Below are 21,616 nucleotides of genomic sequence, written 5' to 3'. Positions count from 1 at the left end.
TAAAGAGACAATAAGCTGACCAAGTTTGCACAGCTAGGAAGTGGCAAAGCTAAGTCAAATTGAGGTGCTCTGGCTGAAAATTTCATACTTTTTAAAATGCTGTGCTACAATGACTTGGTTTCCATTTATAATTAGGAAAATTCTGTTGAAAGTCAAAATGGCTTGCCCAGTGCATTTCCCATACTGTGGATTTTAAGTTTTTTTTAAAGAGAATTTTTTTTAAAGATTTTATTTATTTATTTGTCAGAGAGAAAAAGAGAGAGAGAGTGTACAAGCAGAGGGAGTGGCAGGCAGAGGGAGAAGCAGGCTCCCTGCTGAGCAAGGAGTCTGACGCAGGACTCCATCCCAGGACCCTGGGATCATGACCTAAGCTGAAGGCAGAAGCTTAACCGACTGAGCCACCCAGGCGTCCCGGATTTTAATTTTTTAAAAAAAAATTTATTTATTTGACAGAGAGCAAAAGCAGGGAGAGCAGCAGGCAGAGGGAGAGGGAGACCCAGAGCAGGGAGCCCAATGTGGGGCTCGATCCCAGGACCCTGGGATCATGACCTGAGCTGAAGGCAGATGCTTAACCAACTGAGCCACCCAGGCACTGCTGTGGATTTTAATTTTTGTATTTGTTCATGATAGCTCCAAATGAGAGAAAAATAAAATTAAGAAACAGAATAAATCACAGTATTAATCTTTAGGATCAATGCGATTTTTCTGACAACCTAAGGATTTGGTAATTAAGTTCATTTAAAAAAATTAAAAACACATTTTTATATACAGTGGTCAACACAGATCTCAGGTTCTCCCTAGCTCCTGCTTACCCATTAATGTAATTTTCTTTTTTTTTTTTTTTTTAAAGATTTATTTATTTGAGAGAGAGAGTGAGAGAGCATGGGCAGGAGGGGCAGAGGGAGAGGGAGAGAGAACCTCAAGCTGACTTTGCGCTGAGTATGGAGCCAGGCACGGGGCTCAATATCACAATCCTGAGATCACCACTGGGGCTCAAACTAAGAGTCAGATGCTTCACTGTGCCACCGATGAGCCCCTGATATAATTTTCTTAAGCTGCTGCTAGTTGGAAATCACAGTAGTTCCTGTTTCTGCTCAGAGGAAGTGGTTTTGATCCCTACTTTCTCTAGTAGCTTCTTCTGGGAGCAGGGGCTGGTTTGAAGTTCTGTTTACTTACTCCAAGCATCTGTTCAATTTCTGATAACTGGTGGAGCTCTTAATGATTGCTGGCAACATGAGCCATATTGGCATTAGGCTACATTTATCTGAAAAGTGTAAGGCATAGTAAAATCCAGTTGGCCTATATGATAAAAATAATTTAAACCTTGTGCTCTGTAGATCAGCAGTGATCATATAATCATTGATGGCAGTATCTTTGTTACTTCTGCTTTTTTCTTCACTAACTCCTTTTCACTTATTTGTGTTTTATATTTTTTTTGTTTTTCTTTTCTCTTTTTAAATTTTGCCTCCCTTTCTTGTAGCTAAGGCTTTCTAAAGGTACTACTTAATTGATCAGTGACATTAAATGAAGTTCCCAGCATCCATTGTGGAGCAGAACTTTGTGGGCAGGACCACAGTGGTCACCAAATGTAGCAGCCACAACTGTTTTTGGTTTCTTGAAACGCAAAGAAATCCTTCATAGATCTCAGGTGCTTCATGTCATAAACACTGTTTTTGAATTTTGTTTCAGGAACTGCAACCATGAATGAAGAAAACGTAGATGGAACAAATGGATGCAGTAAAGTCAGAACTGGTACTCAGAATGAAGCAGCATTACTTGCTTTGATGGAAAAGACTGGTTACAACATGGTTCAAGAAAATGGGCAAAGGAAATTTGGTGGTCCTCCTCCAGGTATGGATTTATGTTAAAAAATACTGACTCTTTAATGTACATTATGTATGTATATCCACAAATACCCCACACAATAGTTCTTTCCTTATAAATGCTTTAAGACCTTAGCAATCGTTTTTAGTGTTGTGAGGGAGAAGAGATAGATTATATGTGTTATGCATGTTTGACCCTTACATTTTTTTCAACTCTGCTCTTTGTTTAAGAAATAGTAAGGAAGTTTTTTTTTTTTTTCAGTTTTTTATTAAATTCTAGTTAGTTAACATAGTGTAATGTTGGTTTCAGGAGTAGAATTTAGTGATTCATCACTTACATATAATATCCAGTGCTCAGCGCAACAAGTGCCCTCCCTAATAACTATCACCTCTTTAAACCCCCTGTCCCCCAGCCTACCTCTCTTCCAGCAACCCTCAGTTTATTCTCTATAGTTAATAGTCTCTTATGGTTTGCTTCCCTCTCTTTTTTTTTTTCCCCTTCCCCTATGTTCATCTGTTTTGTTTCTTAAATTCCACATATGAGTGAAATCATATGGTATTTGTCTTTTTCTGACTGACTTATTTCACTTAGCATAGTACATTCTAACTCCATCCATGTTGTGGCAAATGGCAAGATTTCATTCTTTTTGATGGCTGAGTAATATTCCATGTATATGTATACCACCACATCTTCTTTATCCATTCATCAGTTGACAGACATTTGGGCTCATTCCGTAATTCGGCTATCATTGATAATGCTGCTGTAGATATTGGGGTGATGTGCCCCTTCAAATCAGTATTTTTGTATCCTTTGGGTAAATAACCTAGTAGGGCAATTGCTGGGTCATATGGTAGTCCTATTTTTAATTTTTTGAGAAACTTCCTGTTTTCCAGAATGGCTGCACAAGTTTGCATTACCACCAACAGTGTAAGAGGGTTCCCCTTTCTTGGCATCCTTGCCAACATTTGTTCTTTCTTGTGTTGTTAATTTCAGCCATTCTGACAGGTGTGACGTGGTATCTCATTGTAGTTTTGATTTGTATTTTCCTGTTGATTAGTGATATTGAGCATCTTTTCATGTCTGTTGGCCATATGGATGTCTTCTTTGGAAAAATGTCTATTCATGTCTTCTGCCCATTTCTTTACTGGATTATTTGTTTTTTGGGGGGTGTTGAGTTTGATAAGTTCTTTATAGATTTTGGATACTAACCCTTTATCAGATATGTCATTTAAATATCTTTCCCCATTCTGTAGGCTGACTTTTAGTTTTGTTGATTGTTTCCTTCACTGTGCAGAAGCTTTTTATCTTGATGAAATCTCAATAGTTCATTTTTGCTTTTGTTTTCTTTGCCTCTGGAGATGTGTCTAGTAAGAAGTTGCTACAGCTGGGATACTTGAGTGGCTCAGTTGGTTAGGCATCTGACTCTTGATTTCAGCTCAGGTCACGATCAGGGTCATGAGATCGAGCCCCACATTGGGCTCCGTACTCAATGGGGAGTCTGCTTGAGATTCTCCCTCTCCCTTTGCCCCTCCCCCTGCTTATGCTTGCATGTGCGCGCTCTCTCTCTCTCTCCAAATAAATAAATAAAAATATTTAAAAAAAAAAGTTGCTATGGCTGAGGTCAAAGAGGTTGCTGCCATGTTCACTTCTAGGATTTTGGTGTTTTCCTTTCTCACACTTAGGTCTTTCATGCATTTTGAATTTATTTTTGTGTGTGGTAAAAGAAAGGGGTCCAGTTTCATTCTTCTGAATGTTCTTGTCCAGTTTTCCCAATACCATTTGCTGAAGAGACTGTCTTTTTTTCCATTGGATATTCTTTCCTGCTTTGTCAAAGATTAGTTGACCATATAGTTGTGGGTCCATTTCTGGGTTTTCTGTTCTGTTCCATTGATCTATGTGTATATTTTTGTGCCAGTACCATACTGTCTTGATGATTATAGCTTTGTAATATAGCTTGAAGTCCAGAATTGTGATGCCTTCAGCTTTTTCTTTTTCAAGATTGCTTTGGCTATTTGGGGTCTTTTGTGGTTGGTTCCATACAAATTTTAGGATTGTTTATTCTAGCTCTGTGAAAAATGCTGGTGGATGGAATGCCTTAATGGTTCAGTTGGTTAAGTGTCTGCCTTTGGCTCAGGACGTGATCCCAGAGTCCCAGGATGAAACTCCATGTTGGGCTCCCTGCTCAGTGGGGAGTCTGCTTCTCCCTCTGACCCTCCCCTGTCTCGTGCTCTCTCTCTCTCAAATAAATAAATAAAATCTTTTAAAAAAAGAAAAATGCTGGTGGTATTTTGATAGGGATTACATTAAATGTGTAGCTTGCTTCAGGTAGTATAGACATTTTAACATTATTTGTTCTAACAATCCATGAGCATGGAATGTTTTTCCATTTCTTTGTGTCCTCTTCATTTTCTTCCATGAGCATTCTATAGTTTTCAGAGTATAGATCTTTTACCTCTTTGGTTAGGTTTATTCCTAGGTATCCTGTGGTTTTTGGTGCAGTTGTAAATGGGATAAATTCCTTGATTTCTTTTTCTGCTTCTTTATTATCAGTGTATAGAAATGCAGCAGATTTCTGTACATTGATTTTATATCTTGCGACTTGGCTGAATTTGTGTATTAGTTCTAGCAACTTTTGTTGGAGTCTTTCAGGTTTTCTAGTTGGGTTTATAAAGAAGTCAGGATTGGGTCACTGGGGAAAAGAGTACTTTAGCTATTAAAGGGGAGGTTGTTTTTGGGAGGATTTTGAAAGCAGTGAGTAGAGAGGAGTGGTGTTTATACTAGAGGCAAACCAGATGGAAACCGCTATATAAATATGATGTCCTGCCTTTCTACTAGTAGCCGGTGTAATTGATTTGCTCAGAACCCTCCAGTTAACTTTCTACTAGACGTAAAATAAAATCTTGACCTCTGGCCACAGGGATGGCAACACTGACCACCACTTTAATTCTGCCTCAGGTATGCGTTAGCTGTACAGGTCTGCGCGCTGTATGTTGTCCTAACGTGTAAAACGCTTGCTCTTTCTTAATGATATATTGTGAAGGTTTATTCCCTCATTTTTCTTTCAGGTCTCCGCTTCAACCTCATATGCTCAGAGAAGGTTTACCTGACTACCAAAAATACCAACTCTTCTGTTGCTTTTTCTTCATAGCACTTATCAGTCATTGTCTCTTTTCTCTATTGAATATAAGCCTTATGAGGGAAGGGTCTTCTGTTTTGTTCACTGCTGTATCGTCAACATCTAGAACAGTGCACAGCACATAGAAGGCACAGTAAATTTGTGGAATGAATGAGTCATTGAATAGTGCATATAAATATCTTACTAGAATTTGTTTATTTTTGTCTTTCAGGTTGGGAAGGTCCACCTCCACCAAGAGGCTGTGAAGTTTTTGTAGGAAAAATACCTCGTGATATGTATGAAGATGAGTTAGTTCCTGTATTTGAAAGAGCTGGAAAGATATATGAATTTCGACTTATGATGGAATTTAGTGGTGAAAATCGAGGGTATGCTTTTGTGATGTACACTACAAAAGAAGAGGCCCAATTAGCCATCAGAATTCTTAATAATTATGAGATTCGACCAGGGAAGTTTATTGGTGTGTGTGTAAGCTTGGATAATTGCAGATTATTTATTGGAGCTATTCCTAAGGAAAAGAAGAAAGAAGAAATTTTGGATGAAATGAAGAAAGTTACAGAAGGAGTTGTAGATGTCATTGTTTATCCAAGTGCAACTGATAAGACCAAAAATCGTGGTTTTGCATTTGTTGAATATGAATCTCACAGAGCTGCTGCTATGGCTAGGAGAAAACTAATTCCAGGTAAACTTGTCCTTCTAAAGTTTATTTTTTCATATTAACCTTATTGTAAATATGGAAAAATGACAGCACCTCATAGATCAATATTTTGAAAATATATAATGCCCTTAAAGAGGTATAGAGATTTTTTGACTAAGGAAGTAAAATAAAGGGTTCTAAAAAGACAAGAAGTTGTTCCTATAAAATGAGTCATTATCTGTAATAATATACTAATTTACTGACTATATACGCTTTTATTGTGGTGGTGTTGTTTGATAAAAATCCAAAGGACAGTACCTGATTCTTTTGATAAAAGTCTTTTTTTTTTTTTAAGCTCTAACCCATTTCAGAGAGAGAGAGACAGCATGAACAGGGGGTGAGGGAAGGAGAGGGGCAGAGGGAGAAGGAGAAGCAGGCTCCCCACCGATGCAGGGCTCCATCCCAAGACCCTGAGAACATGACCTGAGCCAAAGGCAGATGCTTAACTGACTGAGCCACCCAGGCATCCTGATAAAAGTCTGTTTTTGAAATGTATTTGTTCTGTTGATTCTTGAAATGAATTCCACTGTAAGTTCTGGCTGGGTTTGCCTTAGTAAAAACGTTCATGGAAGTTTTCATGTGGAAAAACTAGTGTTTAACCAAATACACTGATAGGTACTTGAGTTCTTGCTTCTTTGGAGAAAGTTTTACTTAATAGTTTTTGACTTTTAGTTGTTTTAATTGTCTTCAGGTTAATTTATTTTTTTACAGGTACATTCCAACTATGGGGCCATACCATTCAGGTAGATTGGGCTGACCCGGAGAAAGAGGTTGATGAGGAAACCATGCAGAGAGTTAAAGTTCTCTATGTAAGAAATTTAATGATCTCAACTACCGAGGAAACTATTAAAGCAGAATTCAACAAATTCAAACCTGGTGCAGTTGAACGAGTAAAGAAACTTAGAGATTATGCTTTTGTTCACTTCTTCAACCGAGAAGATGCAGTGGCTGCTATGTCTGTTATGAATGGAAAATGCATTGATGGAGCAAGTATTGAGGTAACACTGGCAAAACCAGTAAATAAAGAAAACACTTGGAGACAGCATCTTAATGGTCAGATTAGCCCTAATTCTGAAAACCTGATTGTGTTTGCTAACAAGGAAGAGAGCCACCCAAAAACTCTAGGCAAACCGCCAACTCTTCCAGCTCGTCTCAATGGTCAGCATAGCCCAAGCCCCCCCGAAATTGAAAGATGCACTTACCCATTTTTTCCTGGAACAAAGCTTACTCCAATTAGTATGTATTCTTTAAAATCCAATCATTTCAATTCTGCAGTAATGCATTTGGATTATTACTGCAACAAAAATAATTGGGCACCCCCAGAATATTATTTATATTCAACAACAAGTCAAGATGGGAAAGTACTCTTGGTATATAAAATTGTTATTCCTGCTATTGCAAATGGATCCCAGAGTTACTTTATGCCAGACAAGCTCTGTACTACGTTAGAAGATGCAAAGGAACTGGCAGCCCAGTTTACATTACTTCATTTGGGTAAGTTTAAAAATACTTTAAATAATTATTGTAGAATATGAAACTAGGAAATACAGTTATTAAAAATTACTTTGATTTCGTGGTATTTAACATAAATGTTACCTCAATTTTGTGAATTCATGGTAAATTTTGTTGAGACTTTTCTCTCGTATAATCTTCCTATATTTAGCTTTTTAAACATTACTTAGGGGAAAATTTGGTTTTGATTTACTCTTACAGAGTACATGATCTTATTTCATTAATTTATTGTTTTTGTAATGACTAATCCTCATTTAATAATTTCTATGTAAGTTATAGGATGTTACTTAAACCAATTTGTAAGAGTGTCCCTGCATCTTTGGTGAAGTCTACACAGTAATCATTTTGGGGGACAGCGGTAGGGAGTTGGTAAAATCAGAGGTATTCCAGATGGGTTATGTGTAGACACAGTCTTATGCTCACCAATCTGGAAATTTGTCATTATTACTCATAAAAGACAAAAAGCATCACTAAGAGATGTTTATGACCATTCTCTTCTTTAATTTCATGCTTTTAAAAAAGTAAGTTTCTCTAATGCCTTTGAGGGATAGTTAAAAAGGCTTTGGTAACAAAAGAGTTTGCATTATGAAGGAAGAGATGCAATATCACTCTGATATTTCTTTTGTTTTTTATTATGTTAGCATCCCCCCACCACCACTTTTTCTGTTTTTTAACGCAGCTGTAAATAGCAGTTGGTGATTATTTTGTGCCCCAAATGATAGTTATTAGAAGAATAGTGGTTTCTTGAAAAAAACAATAAAAAGGAAGAGTCCCCAAGAAGGATTATAATTGTTTCTTAATTATAATTGTCAAACTCTTAGCTTAACATTGATGATTTGTTATATGGTTGCAGAATCATACTACTGAAGCTTATGTCTATTTAAAATTGATACTCTCAAATTTGTTAAAAAGAAGGCAGTCTAAAAGGAAAACCATTGTCAAGGGGAGAGGGAATTTTATACATTGTATAGATGTATTTTATACAGTGCTTATCCATCATAACCACTCCCACAGTATGCATATTTTTAGGAGATTCTGATCATTAGAATTTTAGGCCTGAAGGTAGGGTTTCTTTCAAAAAAACTTTTTGGTAGTATCTTCGATTATTAGTTGGAAACGTTTGGGAATTTTACAGTCATTGAAATTAATAAATTCTTAAGTATGATTTTCATTAATGCACAAAATAGAGGCCTTCCATTTTTTTCTTTAAATAAAGACAATTAAGTTAAAGAAAAATTATAATAACAGCAAATAATTCAAATTAGGGCTCTTAGAAGAAATGGATCAAATTATTTTTTTGGAGTGGAATACAGGTAATTAGCTGCTGAGCAAGATTTTCTCAAGATACTTGTATCTGATCTAACATAGTAATGCTGAAACATATTTCTATCCCTACTCAGTTTCCTTACAAATTTAAATTGGCTTAAATTTCCAAGATTCTTAAAATATAGTCTTAGTTTATGTCAGATTTTCTATTTAGACATGATATGCCCATCTGGTTATCCCATAAAGAAGATCAGATGTTATATGGAACCAGAGGTTTTTCATCAGCTTTTAATTCCATTATTAAGATGGTTTTTACTTGAGTCCTAGGACCATAGTTAATTTGTATTGACCTTATAGTTCCCAAAGAGAACCCCTGTTCAGGTATAGTATTCCCAACTTGATTTTGTTATTTAGGGATGAAATTAGCTTCAATAAATGAAATACTTAGAGGGCACAGTTTGCTTTAGTCATCTATTTCAGATTTTATCAACCTTATATAAAAAGCTCCTTATAATAAAACAATGGACAATTTGTGTTTCATATATTTTCTCAGTTTCTAATTAGCATCAGAGAGAATACCTAAGATCCAAATATAAGCCAGAAATTTTAATTAAACACTAGGGCTTGTTTGGATGCACTACACGAGGCTTGAGGCCTTGTCTACAGGAAGTAACATAAAAATCCTTACTGCAGTTGACTAGAAATGTGAGTGAAGGTTGAGTAGAGGCAGCGAGGAGAAGGAGGGATAGATTTTAAGGAAGTAGAAGAATCAGAAATCAGGGGTCTAGAAATCTTTGATCAGAAAACAAATGCCTGACCTTTGGAGGTTATTAAAGTAGGGCAGGAACTATAGATAGCCAGGAGGTTACATGTTGCTATATGGGAGATTAAGGTATATATAGATTGAATATTGTTGTGGCAGTATTCTGGTTTGCTTTTTACTTCTGTTAATATTGGAGTCTCTGGGCTTTAAAGAGTTGATGCCTCTTTAGGTGCAGATCTAAAGGTTGCAAGATTTTATTCGTTGGTTTAAGGGTTGAGATCAGTTTGTGGTAGTGGTGTATTCTTAGTGGTGTGTTCTTCTTATCCTGCTAAATATTTACATGTTGCAAGCATTGGATTTTTCTGAGATCTTGAGAGGTTGTTATTGGTTCCCGGAGTCTCTCAAATAGAGTTCATTAAATATTAAATCATCTTTTGTCTCTGTTTTCTAAAGATTGGAATGTACCTCTGTAGATAGTGAATTTAACTATGGTTTTAAGATGTTTTCTTTGGGTGTAGTAATTTTTTTCTTTTTTAAGTTTGTTTTGATACTCTTCTGTTAACCCTTTCAGTTTGATGCTATTTTGAGCATTATTATCCAGTCTTACCTTGATGATCTTTGACTATTACATGTAATATAGTCATTTACCTTTTTATTTCAGAGTCCTTCAAGAATGTATTTTTAATATCCACGTTGTTTTGGTGTTACCATGCCCCTTTTTTGAGTTTGTAAAATAAAAGAGAAAAAGTTAGACTTCAGTTAAAGGATTATCATTGGTGTTATGAGGAAAATAGTTTTCTTATAAAGGGATTATAATAGGTACCTAAATGAGTACTAGAGATCAGTGAGTTTACTTCTAGTGACCATTTAATGCTCTTAGCAGAACCCCAAAAGTTCTTGGTGGGTAGTACTTTAAAATCAATTTTTAAAAAATTTGGGTTTTTTGGTCCTATTTAAAGTGAACTCTGTTTTAAGCAAAATATCCCTAATAGAAGAAGCTAAAAGCTGGGATTAATGCCAAAATTGAACCCTCTTTTTTTTTTTTTTTTAACTTCAAAGTTGGAGACTGTCTTCATCTTCATAATGTCTGAGAATGATCTCCCTAACCTCACTGGAAACTGATCACCCAACCAACGGGATAAGAAATGTCACCTGTTTATATTTAGGCACCTATAATATGTGGGATACATAGTGGGCTTAATACGTAGAATACATACTTGTGGGCTAAGAGATAGATAGGTTCTATGCTAAGTATTTGATGTATGGAGATATCGTGGGTAATTCAATATCATATCTCTTTAAGTATTTTCTGTTTCATAATTTTGTATTTGTTTAATAATGGATCAGACTATCAGTGTGAATAATCTTGCTTTTCCTAAAATTTGCCTCTGTTTTGAGTATGGGCCTTCCAATTTTGCCACTGCTTTCCCCTGGAGGATTCTTCACCACGTAGGAGTGGGATAAGCAAAATCAAGGAGATAAAGGAAGGTCCTGGAGAATTACAGTTTTGAAGAAAGAAAGTCCTGGAGAATACTAACTGGAAGGAGGGAGGTAGCCTCAAGTGTGTATTGACAGTTCACCTTGTTATATAATTTATTAGTAACTAATTGAAGGCAAGGCATTTCTCTTCTTACTTCTGTGTTTGTGTAATACTGACACAAGTGGCAGTTTGTTACTTGTATGAACCACACAAAGCTTTCAACCAGGAGTAAAGAACCTCTATTACAGACCAGCTTGTGCCATTGATTTAATTTCATCTGACTTGTATACTATTGTTTTGGCTATGACTGATGAAGTTTGTTAAAGAACAAATTTTCTTGAATGCCTCTCACGTGCTGAGTATACTTTTGTAGCCTTCAGGGGTTAAATATAAATGAAACTTTGTTTTTGGTCTTAAGGAGTCATCATCTATTGAAGAAGGCAGAGACAAACTCTGCAGAAGTTTTGAGGGTACAAAGAAAGGGCACACCTCCCACCTGATTTGAGTTGTAAATCTTGAGGAGAGTTTATGGGCAGAGGGGCACAATATGAGCAAATACCTGCTAGAAAAATAGCATGTTGGGGGGTTAATGGCAAACAGTTGTGTATAGTGTTTGCTTAGGTGATTTCAGCTGGATTTTAAGGATTAGAAATTGAAAAGATGTGGACATTAGTTAATTGAAATTTCATCAGTTTTGCTTTTTAAAACTTTGCAAGTTTTTTTTAGTACAACTGTGTTGGCTTTAGTTGCTTTTCTTCTGAGCAAGGGATTTTTTTCTGGATGAATCCATCCTAACTTGTGTGGACTATTTTATGTGTCATCTTTCTACTATCTCCTGTACTTGAAAAGTATTCATTTTGTGGCTGACTTGCATATTGCTTCTCATATTTGACTTTGTAATGACATACTCATTAGAATTTTTAATATTTTCTGGTCATAGAGTGGTAAAATATTTAGATATATATTCTAAGCATGATAGCCATTATCTTTGCTATCCCTTTAATATCATTAAAATTAGGTTTTGATTTTTGCTACCACTTGTAATTTGGTTGAAAGTTATAAAATAGAAGACACAATAGGATGAAAGTAAAACTTCTGAGAAGTTTTAATCTGAAAAATAATTGGTGCTTTTTTTTCTTACGAGCTATCATTATTTCCAGATTGATGGGCAGAAATGCAAAAATAAAATTTTGATTTAAAAAATTTGCTAACAAATTGCTTTGAAACAGAGAAACTTTTTTTTTTTTAATTTAGGAAATAATTTTGGGAGACAAGCTAAATATATATAATGGTTGTATCATAACGAAATTTATTATAAATAATTAAAAGAAAAATAATGCTTTTTAGAAAGTTCTTCTTTCCAGTTTTAATTACAGACCTAACTTCAATGATACTATTTCAAATTGATGTTTTAAAGAAAAATAATTTGCTGAATTTGCTTTAAAATTCGCCTAGTTAAATAAGTAGGAATAGCATCAACATGTGTACATTAATTTGTTTTCATATGACCAAATAATGAAATGAAAATTCCATTAACTCAACTATGTGTCTTTGACCCTCCAGAGGGCCCAGTGCTAATGAAAATGTATTTTTGTTCCTCTTGAAACATACTATTTTTTCCTGCAATATCATCATCTGGTATTACTCATAATTCTTATTATTACTTTTGTATTAATGAACCATAATTATCATGGAGTTAGAATGTGAGAGAAGCAGCTTATTAACACAGAGTATTGAGTGAAAATATAAGGACCTGTAGCCTCAACCACCAACAAACCGTGACCTTGGATGGCAAATGAATCATTCACTCTTTGTGCACCTCCATGCCTTCACCTCTAAAATATCAGGGTTTTTACTTGGTGAGCTTTAAGGATTCCTCTATCCCCCCAACTTATGGTTTTGTTTAAAATACTGTAAAAAGTTTTATGAAGGACCAGAAATAATATTTGAATTTTTATATATACCAAAACATATATTTGAATTCAAATAGTTTAAAACCAAGAGCTGCTTTTGTAAGAATTAATTATCAGTTTAATATCCCTTTCTTTATATAATTGAAAGCTTTTATCTGTCTACTTCACGGCAGAGCAGTTGGTAAGAAAAAGGAGAGTCACCTATTTTATTTGCATGAAGACAAGTAATTGCTTTTTGGTTATTTCCTTCCCTGAATTTTTTCAGTTAAATATAATCAAAACTAAGATTTTATAAAACAGCTTAATTACTTAAAAGTTTGGAAATTTGTTTTCTTTTATAACAGAGAATCTAGGAAAATAATGATATGTATTAAAACATATCATGTGACCAGTATTTATTCCATAGTTATGTTATTAACTGGCTAATGTGATCTGTGATTTCATTTGCTTTATATATTTAATCATGTTTGATCCTTTTTTCTTTTGTATCTTTGGTTAATACATTCCTAAAATACTTGTTCTAATACACGTTTTAACAGTAGCTACTGCTTTTTTTTTAAATTTAATATCTGATCTTGTCATTTAATATTTAAAAAATAATGGTTTGTAAATTTTCCTCTCTTGTATCAAATGCCACAATAAATTTTGCATGTATACTCCATTCTTGGATGTCAGCAGCAGTTTATAATTTTGCCACATCATGTCCTCTAAATATATTTTTTTAGTGTGGCTTTGAAAGGAATTTCAATGTTATATTGATATTTCTCTCCTTTATGGCTTATTTTTTTGGGGGGGGTGGTTAGAATTAGCAAAATCTGTATGAAAAGCTGCATTAGTCTTCTGCCTGTCATGCCCCTATTTCTGTTTCCTATTTAAAATTTAGTAGACAATAATTACTTATGCTATAGCAATATAATTTAGTGAGTGGACTAGTGAATGGAGACAAAAGGTTTTGGAAAGATGGTTTTACTGTGATGATTTTATTCAAGTAATTATCTGTGCTTTTAACTACTTTAAAATTATTCAGTGTCAGTTGCTTCCAGGCCATTTGGATAGATTAAATATAGTATCTACTTTTATTAGTTAATTTCAGATATATCATCTACTGTAGAGCAATTTCCTCTGTTCTAGAGTAATACATCCTCTATGTAAGACATGGTAGTGTACTACCTCCAAGAGTGGTGCTCTTACTTACGGGGATTCAAAACAAAAGAAAACAAGATAAAAAACTTTAGTCCCCCCATCTAATTAGAAGTTTTAAATCACCAGAATATTAATAAGTACTCTAATTTTCTTGCTCCCTAAATTTGTAGTATTTGCCTAAAGATATGCTAGTTACATGTGAGCCATTATTATCTCATAGTAAGTGACATTTGAACTATAAAAATGACCTGTATGTAGGTTTTTATATATATAATATAGTTCAAATTTTAAGAAAGTGATTTGTTTATATACCTTCCTGCATTGTTTTGATTCGGTAAATATCATCTGTATACCACACTGATAATGAATTCTACTATAATTGTATCTATAACTTTAGGTTAAAAAGTAAGTAGGAATGCAATCATTAGAAAACAGTCTGTTGTATTGCCTGATAATTTGGTGAGTGTACTCTGAAATGTCTCTTTTGTTTTGTGTTTAAACAGCATAGCTTGATTTTTATATGCAGATTAACTCAAGGGATTTGCATTTGAATAAACTTGAATAAATAAAAAAAAGTGTAAACTAGGATGTACAACTCCAGCTTCCTTATACAGTAGATATCTATGTTGACTGTCACTTTTTCTCTTGCACATTTTGATTTTCTTTCATTATGTTTCCTAGAAAGGATATTACTAGAAATACTTTACTTTTTTAACTTTTTTTTTGTAATCCAGGTTTTTTTTTAAGATTTTATTTATTTATTTGACAGAGGGAGACACAGCAAGAGAGGGAACACAAGCAGGGGGAGTGGGAGAGGGAAAAGCAGGCTCCCCGCTGAGCCAGGAGCCCAATGTGCAGCTCCATTGCAAGACCCTGGGATCATGACCTGAGCCAGGGGCAGATGCTTAATGACTGAGCCACCCAGGCACCCTTGTAATCCTGTTTTGTATGTAGATTTTTGTAAGACTGCAGTGCAGGCCCATTAACTTAGTATTTTTTTTTGTTACCTTTGTTTTCATAATACGTTTTTCAGTCACTGGCTAGGTTATGGGATAAACAAATCAGTTTGCAGCTTTTGTGCCATATATGTGTATGGCTTTTTTTTTTTTTCTTCCACTGCTGTGTTAATTTTTGGTTCAAGAATGACCAAATCAGTAGTTACGAATTTATGAAAATTACAGATTATTTTGGGCACAGAATTTATAAGACTCCAAGTGAGCCATTATGAATCTTTGGAAAAAAAGGTTTAAAGTTATATTCTGCACTAACTAAAGTTAATAATTTTTACCAAAAGTAAAAAACTAATTCAAGCAGGGACATGTTTATTAATTTAAATGATTCTTACCTGTGTGTATTATGTCTCCATGTTTCCTTGAGCTCTCACAAATCAAGTTTCCTTGAGTGATTAAGAATCCCTTAGGGATTCCTTGGTATGAAACTTAGCTTTATCAAGTACGGAAATAGTGATGATACTAGAGCATTGGAAAGCTTATTCCTTTTCTCTTAAGAACTAGAGGGAAAAAGGAGATACTAAGCAAAAATAGGATTACTTGCCCCATGAAAGCACTCTCCTAGCTTCTGAGGGGGATTTACAAATATGAAATAGTCATAATTGTTTTTCCTTTTTCATTTCTTAAATTTTTGTCCTATGATTTACTTAGTAGTAGACAAGATTTTTTAGCTTCTTGTATTGCAGTGCAGCTAGGATACCTGTGCTTTTTCTGTTCTTTTTGCAATCATCTACTTTTATTTATGTACCAGTGTTTTTTAAAAAACTTCACTTCTGTTGGCTTTTAAAAACCTTTGTACTTTATTTTTACTTATTTATTTATTTGCATTTATTGTAGTTCATGTGCAAACAAGAAGGAGTTGCTACATTAGTGAACATGACTTGGGGAGGGAGATGGACAAGCTTTTTCATCAGTCCTCTAAGGCTTCAGAAAGTAGGTTGGTGATGTCAGGCACTCTTTCATTTGAATTGGTAACTAAGGGGATGATTCCATTGCCTTAAGATTTTAAATTAATTTTCAGGTAATTTTTATTTTCATTTCCTTCAATGACAAGAAAAATTTCATTTTCGTTTCTATGACAAAAATTCTATAGTCAACTCCCAAATATTTATGTTTAGATATGAGGTATGAATAAACCAAAACTTAATAATCCAAGTATAATTGGCTTATTTATTTAATTATATTTATTTATCCCAGGATGCTGTTTACATGTATGGTTCATCAATTCAGGGACTTTACATACATTCTAAAGCCCTGTTATAAAACCCAACTTAGGAAAAGTTGAAAACTTCTCCTCAGCTCAGTTTCCTGTTGGGGAGGATGGCATTTTCTCATGCTGGTGGAGTGCACAGACTTAAGTAGAATATTCATCGTCCCTCTGTCTTATCTCTTTTTTTTTTTTTTTTGCTGGTAATGGGCAGGTTATTCACTTTAATCCTTCATTTTATGAAAGATGTGAAGTGGATTATTAAAAATGTGTAAAATACGAAAGGATTCAAATTTTAAAGATTTATTTATTTATTTTAGAGAGAGAGCACACACGAGCTAGGGAGGGGCAGAGTTGGAGAAGACTGAATCTCAAGCAGACTCCCCGGTGAGCAGGGAGCCTGATTTGGGGCTTGATCCCATGACCCTGAGATCCTGAGATCCTGACCTGAGCCAAAATCAAGAGTCAGATGCTAAACCGACTGAGCCATCCAGAACACCCCAAGATTCAAATTTTAAATTGAAAGAATTGAAGCAATGGGAAATTATGAGTAGGAAAATAAAGCCTAGCAAAACTAAACAATTTATTGTTTAGGGGTATATTAATATGTGGCAAAACCATAGAGAAAAGCAAGGGAATGATTAACACTTAAAAATTAGGATCATGATTACTTTAAGGGTTAGAAGGAGAAATTGGAAAGGATGCAAGAGAGACTTCTAAGTTATTGATAATTTTCTGTTTCTAAGCCTGGGGGGTGAGTACATATTTTTATTTTGTAAATAATGTAACTGTACATTTATATTTTATATATTTTTCTCTTTGTATAACATACTTTTACAATTAAGTAAATAAGCTGGCAAAAAATGAAAGTTAGCCAACCAGCCAAGAGTTAAGAACTTGAATTATTTTATCAAAATTAGAGTGAGTTGTACTCTAGAGATTCTCAAATTCATATAATTAAGAGTAATATAGGAAAGTTGTGTTGTTTCCAGACCAAATATTTTTATCCTGCTCAGACTATATGTGAACTGTTTTGTTTTCTTTTGGGCACTAGGGTTTGTTTAATTCTTGACAACTAGGGAGGACTTGGAAACTCTAATGCGAAGTAGGACAGTGAACAACTGAACAATTTGGGGCTTTTTAGTCCATAAATACTAATATTTACAGGGAAAATATGATTGCTGCCTTCAAGTGTTTGAAGAGCTGGCACATAGGAAAAAGACTTTAATATGAAGTCCAGGGGTTAGAATTAGGTCTAATAGAGGAAAATTTCGGGGGGGGGCATATTATGATTTAATACAACCCAGAACCATGTAAGTGTTTAAAGTACTAAAAGCTCTGTTGCACTCAGTTTAAGAAAAAAAAAATAACCTTTGTTTTAAATCTGTTTATACTGTTAAAGAAATGTATGGGGAAAGGAAAGACTATTTCCTTTATTTACTATACTATTATAACTCCGAATTATCTTCCATAACATCACTTAGAGTAGATTAGCCTTGCAGTTTTGAAGCCCTCTGAAAAATGTGCTTTTCGAAACTTTAACATAAGAAAGTTTGGTTTTGGCATTTTTATTCTCATATGAATAACCCTTTTGTTTATTATTCACTCCTTTAGGCTTTCTGTTCTCCTTTTTGGTTTATTAACTGGCAGCTGATTGATTGTTAATCCTTGTTAATATGTGTGTTCATTCAATAAATACTTACTGAACACTGTACTTTGTCTATAAAGTCCTGAGGATCTCTAGTGAATCAGATTCAGTTGCTGCCTTCATAGGGTTTACCTTCTATGAGGAAGATACTCAGTTACAGTTCTGATAAATACTCTGAAGAGGTACAGGGTGTCTGAGAATATGTAACTGGATGACCTGACCTAATCTGAGATGAGAGGGTCAGGGTCAGGAAATAGTACATTACATTTAGAAAGAATTTCAGCAAAATGAAATTCAGTACTTTAAATTTAGTATAGCATATAGACTTCCTAGACTAAAAGGGTATGGCATTTAGAGCCAGATTTCCTGAGTTCATATCCCAGCTTCATTACTTATTTGGAAAAGTTATTTTAACCTCTTTGTTCTTTAGTTTCCTCATCTGTAAAATGGGAATGTTAACAGTATTTATCTCGTAGGGTAATGGTATATATTAAATGAGTTAAAATGTTAAAAGGCCCACAATAGTGCCTTTTGTATATAAAAATGTACCATATAAGTATTGAAAAATAACATTTACTCAGAAAACAAATCTAAGAAAACAGTTTCTAATCATTTATAATAATGAATATTATTAGTAATAATAGTTAAGATTCTTTGAACACTTATATAGGTACTATGCTAAATGCCTTTATATAATACATTATTCTGACACTTCCTTGAGGTAAATATTACTTTAATGTCTACACTTTTTTTTGGTAACAAATGAAGAAACTGAGCCTTTAGGAAATCAAATAGTTTGTCCAGGATCCCCCAGTTAGCTAAGAGGCCGTATGCTCTTAGCTGCTGGTCTTTGTAATATCACGTGATTCAAGTGAAAAACTGACCTGAGTCTAATGTTAAACATTTGATAACAAACTGTGAACTTGTAGGATATTATTGGCCAGTTATTCTTCTAAAAATTAAAATAGAAGGAGATGGGTCTTTGTTCCATGCTTTACATCCTTTTCAGAGACAGTTTATCTTTACCAGTCCTACAAGCCCATATATCAGACCACTTCAGTGTAGTGTGGACCTAGGACATCTGTCTCAAACCTAAATGAATCATTCTAAATTACAGAGATCTTGTGAACATATTTTGTTTACAAGGTGACTTTGGGATTTTTAAGTTTAGGATGAACACTGACAACCAGTAGCATGTGTGTCAAGGGGCAGATGATGTTTTAACCTCTATCAGATGCTAGACAGAATTTCAAATAGGCAGAGTTTGTTTATATCTATTTCATGGTCTCTTGTTGTTTGGTACTCTCATTTGCTCTCTGATTATACTCAAAACATCTCAAACACATAATTCAACCATATAAATTTTCACTCCAGTTGTATCTGTGTTTTTTCATTGTTATTTCCTTGTTCAGGAACCAGCAGTGGCTTGCTATTGTGGTATGATCAGGTCCTCTGAAATCCACATTCTCTTGTTCAGAATGTTCTCCTGGTTTTCCCCATCTTACCTAACCATAGACAAATACCTCTTGTTTTGATCATCTGAATTTATCATGTTCATTGGCACTTCCGGGCTTTTCTTAGTGTTGGTCACTCTGCTTGGAATATTCTTCTACTTACTTTCATTTACTTAACCTCTTATATTAAGCTTTTCTTAGACATAGTAACTGCTGAGGATGACTTGTTCTTTATAATATTACTCAACAATATAGTAATTTTTAGATTACTGTTTATTTACTATTATAAAATTTTTGATCCCTCAGGATTGTAAAGCCAAGGGACTTTGTACGTGTTTTTTTTTTAATTATTATTATTTACGGCGTTTATATAGTTTAGTACTGTCTCCTTTAATATTTAGCATATAGTGCTTTTCAAATAATTGAAAATTATCAACATGCTCTAAGATTAAAAGATAAAGATTCTTAGGAAAGATAAAGACTATGCTTTGAGCAGGAAGTGAAAAAAGTGATATTGGAAAAGAAATATCTGAGATATGGAGTTGGTAGCTATAAACACAGAACAATTACATTATGAATGGTGGTTAACAGGATGATATATAATTATAGTTCAATTAAGTAGAAATTACAAGTATATAGTTATTAAAATGCTGATGAAATGAGTATTTCAAAATAGTGAAATCCTTGAAATATAGACTTGAGTCATGGATTATTTTATATTAAAGATGTATATGTTATATATATGTATTTATAAATGAAATTTGGATAGTGGAAGAATAGGAGATTTTGATTATAGTAGTATGGAATATAATAGATCATATTACATACAGTTTTATAATTTTATTAACCATTATGATAACTTCTTAAGTTTATTACATAAGCCATAGTTACATTTAGTGCCATCTATAACATTTGTTAAGACTTCACAAATGGAAAATAATTGGCAATAGCTTATTTATTGTATGTTATTTCTAAACTTATTATACTAGCTTGCATTTCTTCTTCATCCTTCTAAACAGGTATAGACTAAGAAGATGGAGTTCTTTCAGTTTAGTTTTCTAAAGGCAGGAAAAACCCTGAAAATTCAGGTTGCTAATATAGAAGTTGGAATATACTGGAATCCTGTGCATTCAGTTATTTTCTGTTTTGAAAAGAAGAAAGAGCAGTATGCCATACCTGAAAGTCTGAAACACAGTTCTTCATTTTTTGTACCAGTTACTTAAAAATTTATATGGAATTCTTCTTCAAACTGAAAACCAGTGAAATCTTCAAAGATACACAGTATGCTTATACAATTATTTTTAAGTGACTTTTAAAAATTTTTTTTTAATTTTATTTTATTATGTTAGGCACCATACATTACATCATTAGTTTTTGATTTAGTGTTGTTTATAGAACAATTCATATCTACAATGTTAGGTCTTAGTGGATATAATGAAAATAAATACCCTAATTAGTAAGAATTTTACCTAGTTTACCTTTTTTTTTTGGCTTTTATTCCTACATAACAGAAGACTAAAAATACTGTATCTAATGATTGTAGTTTTATAGAAAACAAGATCCTGTTTCTGATCTTTGAAGTTTAATGTATCCTATTCTTATTCTTGACTTTTTGACAGGCCTTTTCTTTTCTCTAGCTTTTCCCTTGTGTCTGGATTACTGAATAATCCCTTACTGAATAATCATTATGTTGTATACCTGGAACTAAAAAAAAAAAAAAAATTCGTTTGAAATAATTTCTTAGACTAAATTTATTAACAGTCTATACTTTTTTTTTTTTTTTAAAGATTTTATTTATTTATTTGAGACAGAGAGAATGAGAGAGACAGAGAGCACATGAGAGGGGGGAGGGTCAGAGGGAGAAGCAGGCTCCCCGCCGAGCAGGGAGCCCGATGCGGGACTCGATCCAGGGACTCCAGGATCATGACCTGAGCCGAAGGCAGTCGCTTAACCAACTGAGCCACCCAGGCGCCCCAGTCTATACTTTTTAAAAGGAATGACGCTAACAAATGACAAAGCACCAGTAGTAACCTTGTGTTTGACATTTACTTGAGATTCTGCTGATGGTTTTTACTTTTCCTTTGAGGATTATCATCATCTCTTCTGTACATTAACAGAAATGTAATTGTTCCAGACTGATAATTTAAATGCCAGCATTTTATCATCTTAAACTTAACTAAAGATTAACAAAAAATTAATTGTAAAACTCCAGGTCATAGTATGTGAAGGCCTTATGGAAGGACGACTGGTTCCATATTTAACAGTAATTTCAGTTAGCATCTTTACTGAAAATCACCATTATAGTTTTTAAATTACTCTGAATCATTTTTATTTTATTTTGGTAACTATGTTATGAATAGTTTTATTTTTTAATCATAATTATAAATGATCAGTTTCTTATTTATGTATATCACTATGGTAGCTATTGTAATTCCCCACTTTTTTTTTTAACTTAGTAAGTTATTACATTACATACAGAAATCATGACTGTAAGCTTTGTGAATTACTACAGAGGGACCGCATCTGTTTAACTACCAGCTGAAGACATAAAATATCAACACTCCAA

The 21,616-nt window shown here is 33.9% G+C and overlaps 1 protein-coding gene across 2 annotated transcripts in view; it reads left to right on the top strand.

Moving 5' to 3' along the window:
- Positions 1 to 1,694: 1,694 nt before the first annotated feature.
- Positions 1,695 to 21,616, top strand: part of RBM46 (RNA binding motif protein 46) — a 36,104-nt gene continuing 16,182 nt past the window's right edge. Inside the window, exons 1-3 of one of the 2 annotated variants that reach the window (XM_021698930.2) lie at positions 1,695 to 1,851; positions 5,172 to 5,639; positions 6,366 to 7,148. In XM_021698930.2, coding sequence (XP_021554605.1) covers positions 1,701 to 1,851; positions 5,172 to 5,639; positions 6,366 to 7,148 — 1,402 coding nt within the window. In that variant the 5' untranslated portion in view covers positions 1,695 to 1,700. The remainder of the gene's footprint in view (positions 1,852 to 5,171; positions 5,640 to 6,365; positions 7,149 to 21,616) is intronic. The other variant, XM_044912593.1, reaches the window with a different exon arrangement.

This window comes from Neomonachus schauinslandi, chromosome 2 (genome assembly GCF_002201575.2).
Source record: "Neomonachus schauinslandi chromosome 2, ASM220157v2, whole genome shotgun sequence".
Classification (NCBI taxonomy): domain Eukaryota; kingdom Metazoa; phylum Chordata; class Mammalia; order Carnivora; family Phocidae; genus Neomonachus; species Neomonachus schauinslandi.
The sequence above is the reverse complement of the archived record's forward strand: the minus strand, read 5'-3'. Positions and strand labels throughout refer to the sequence as shown.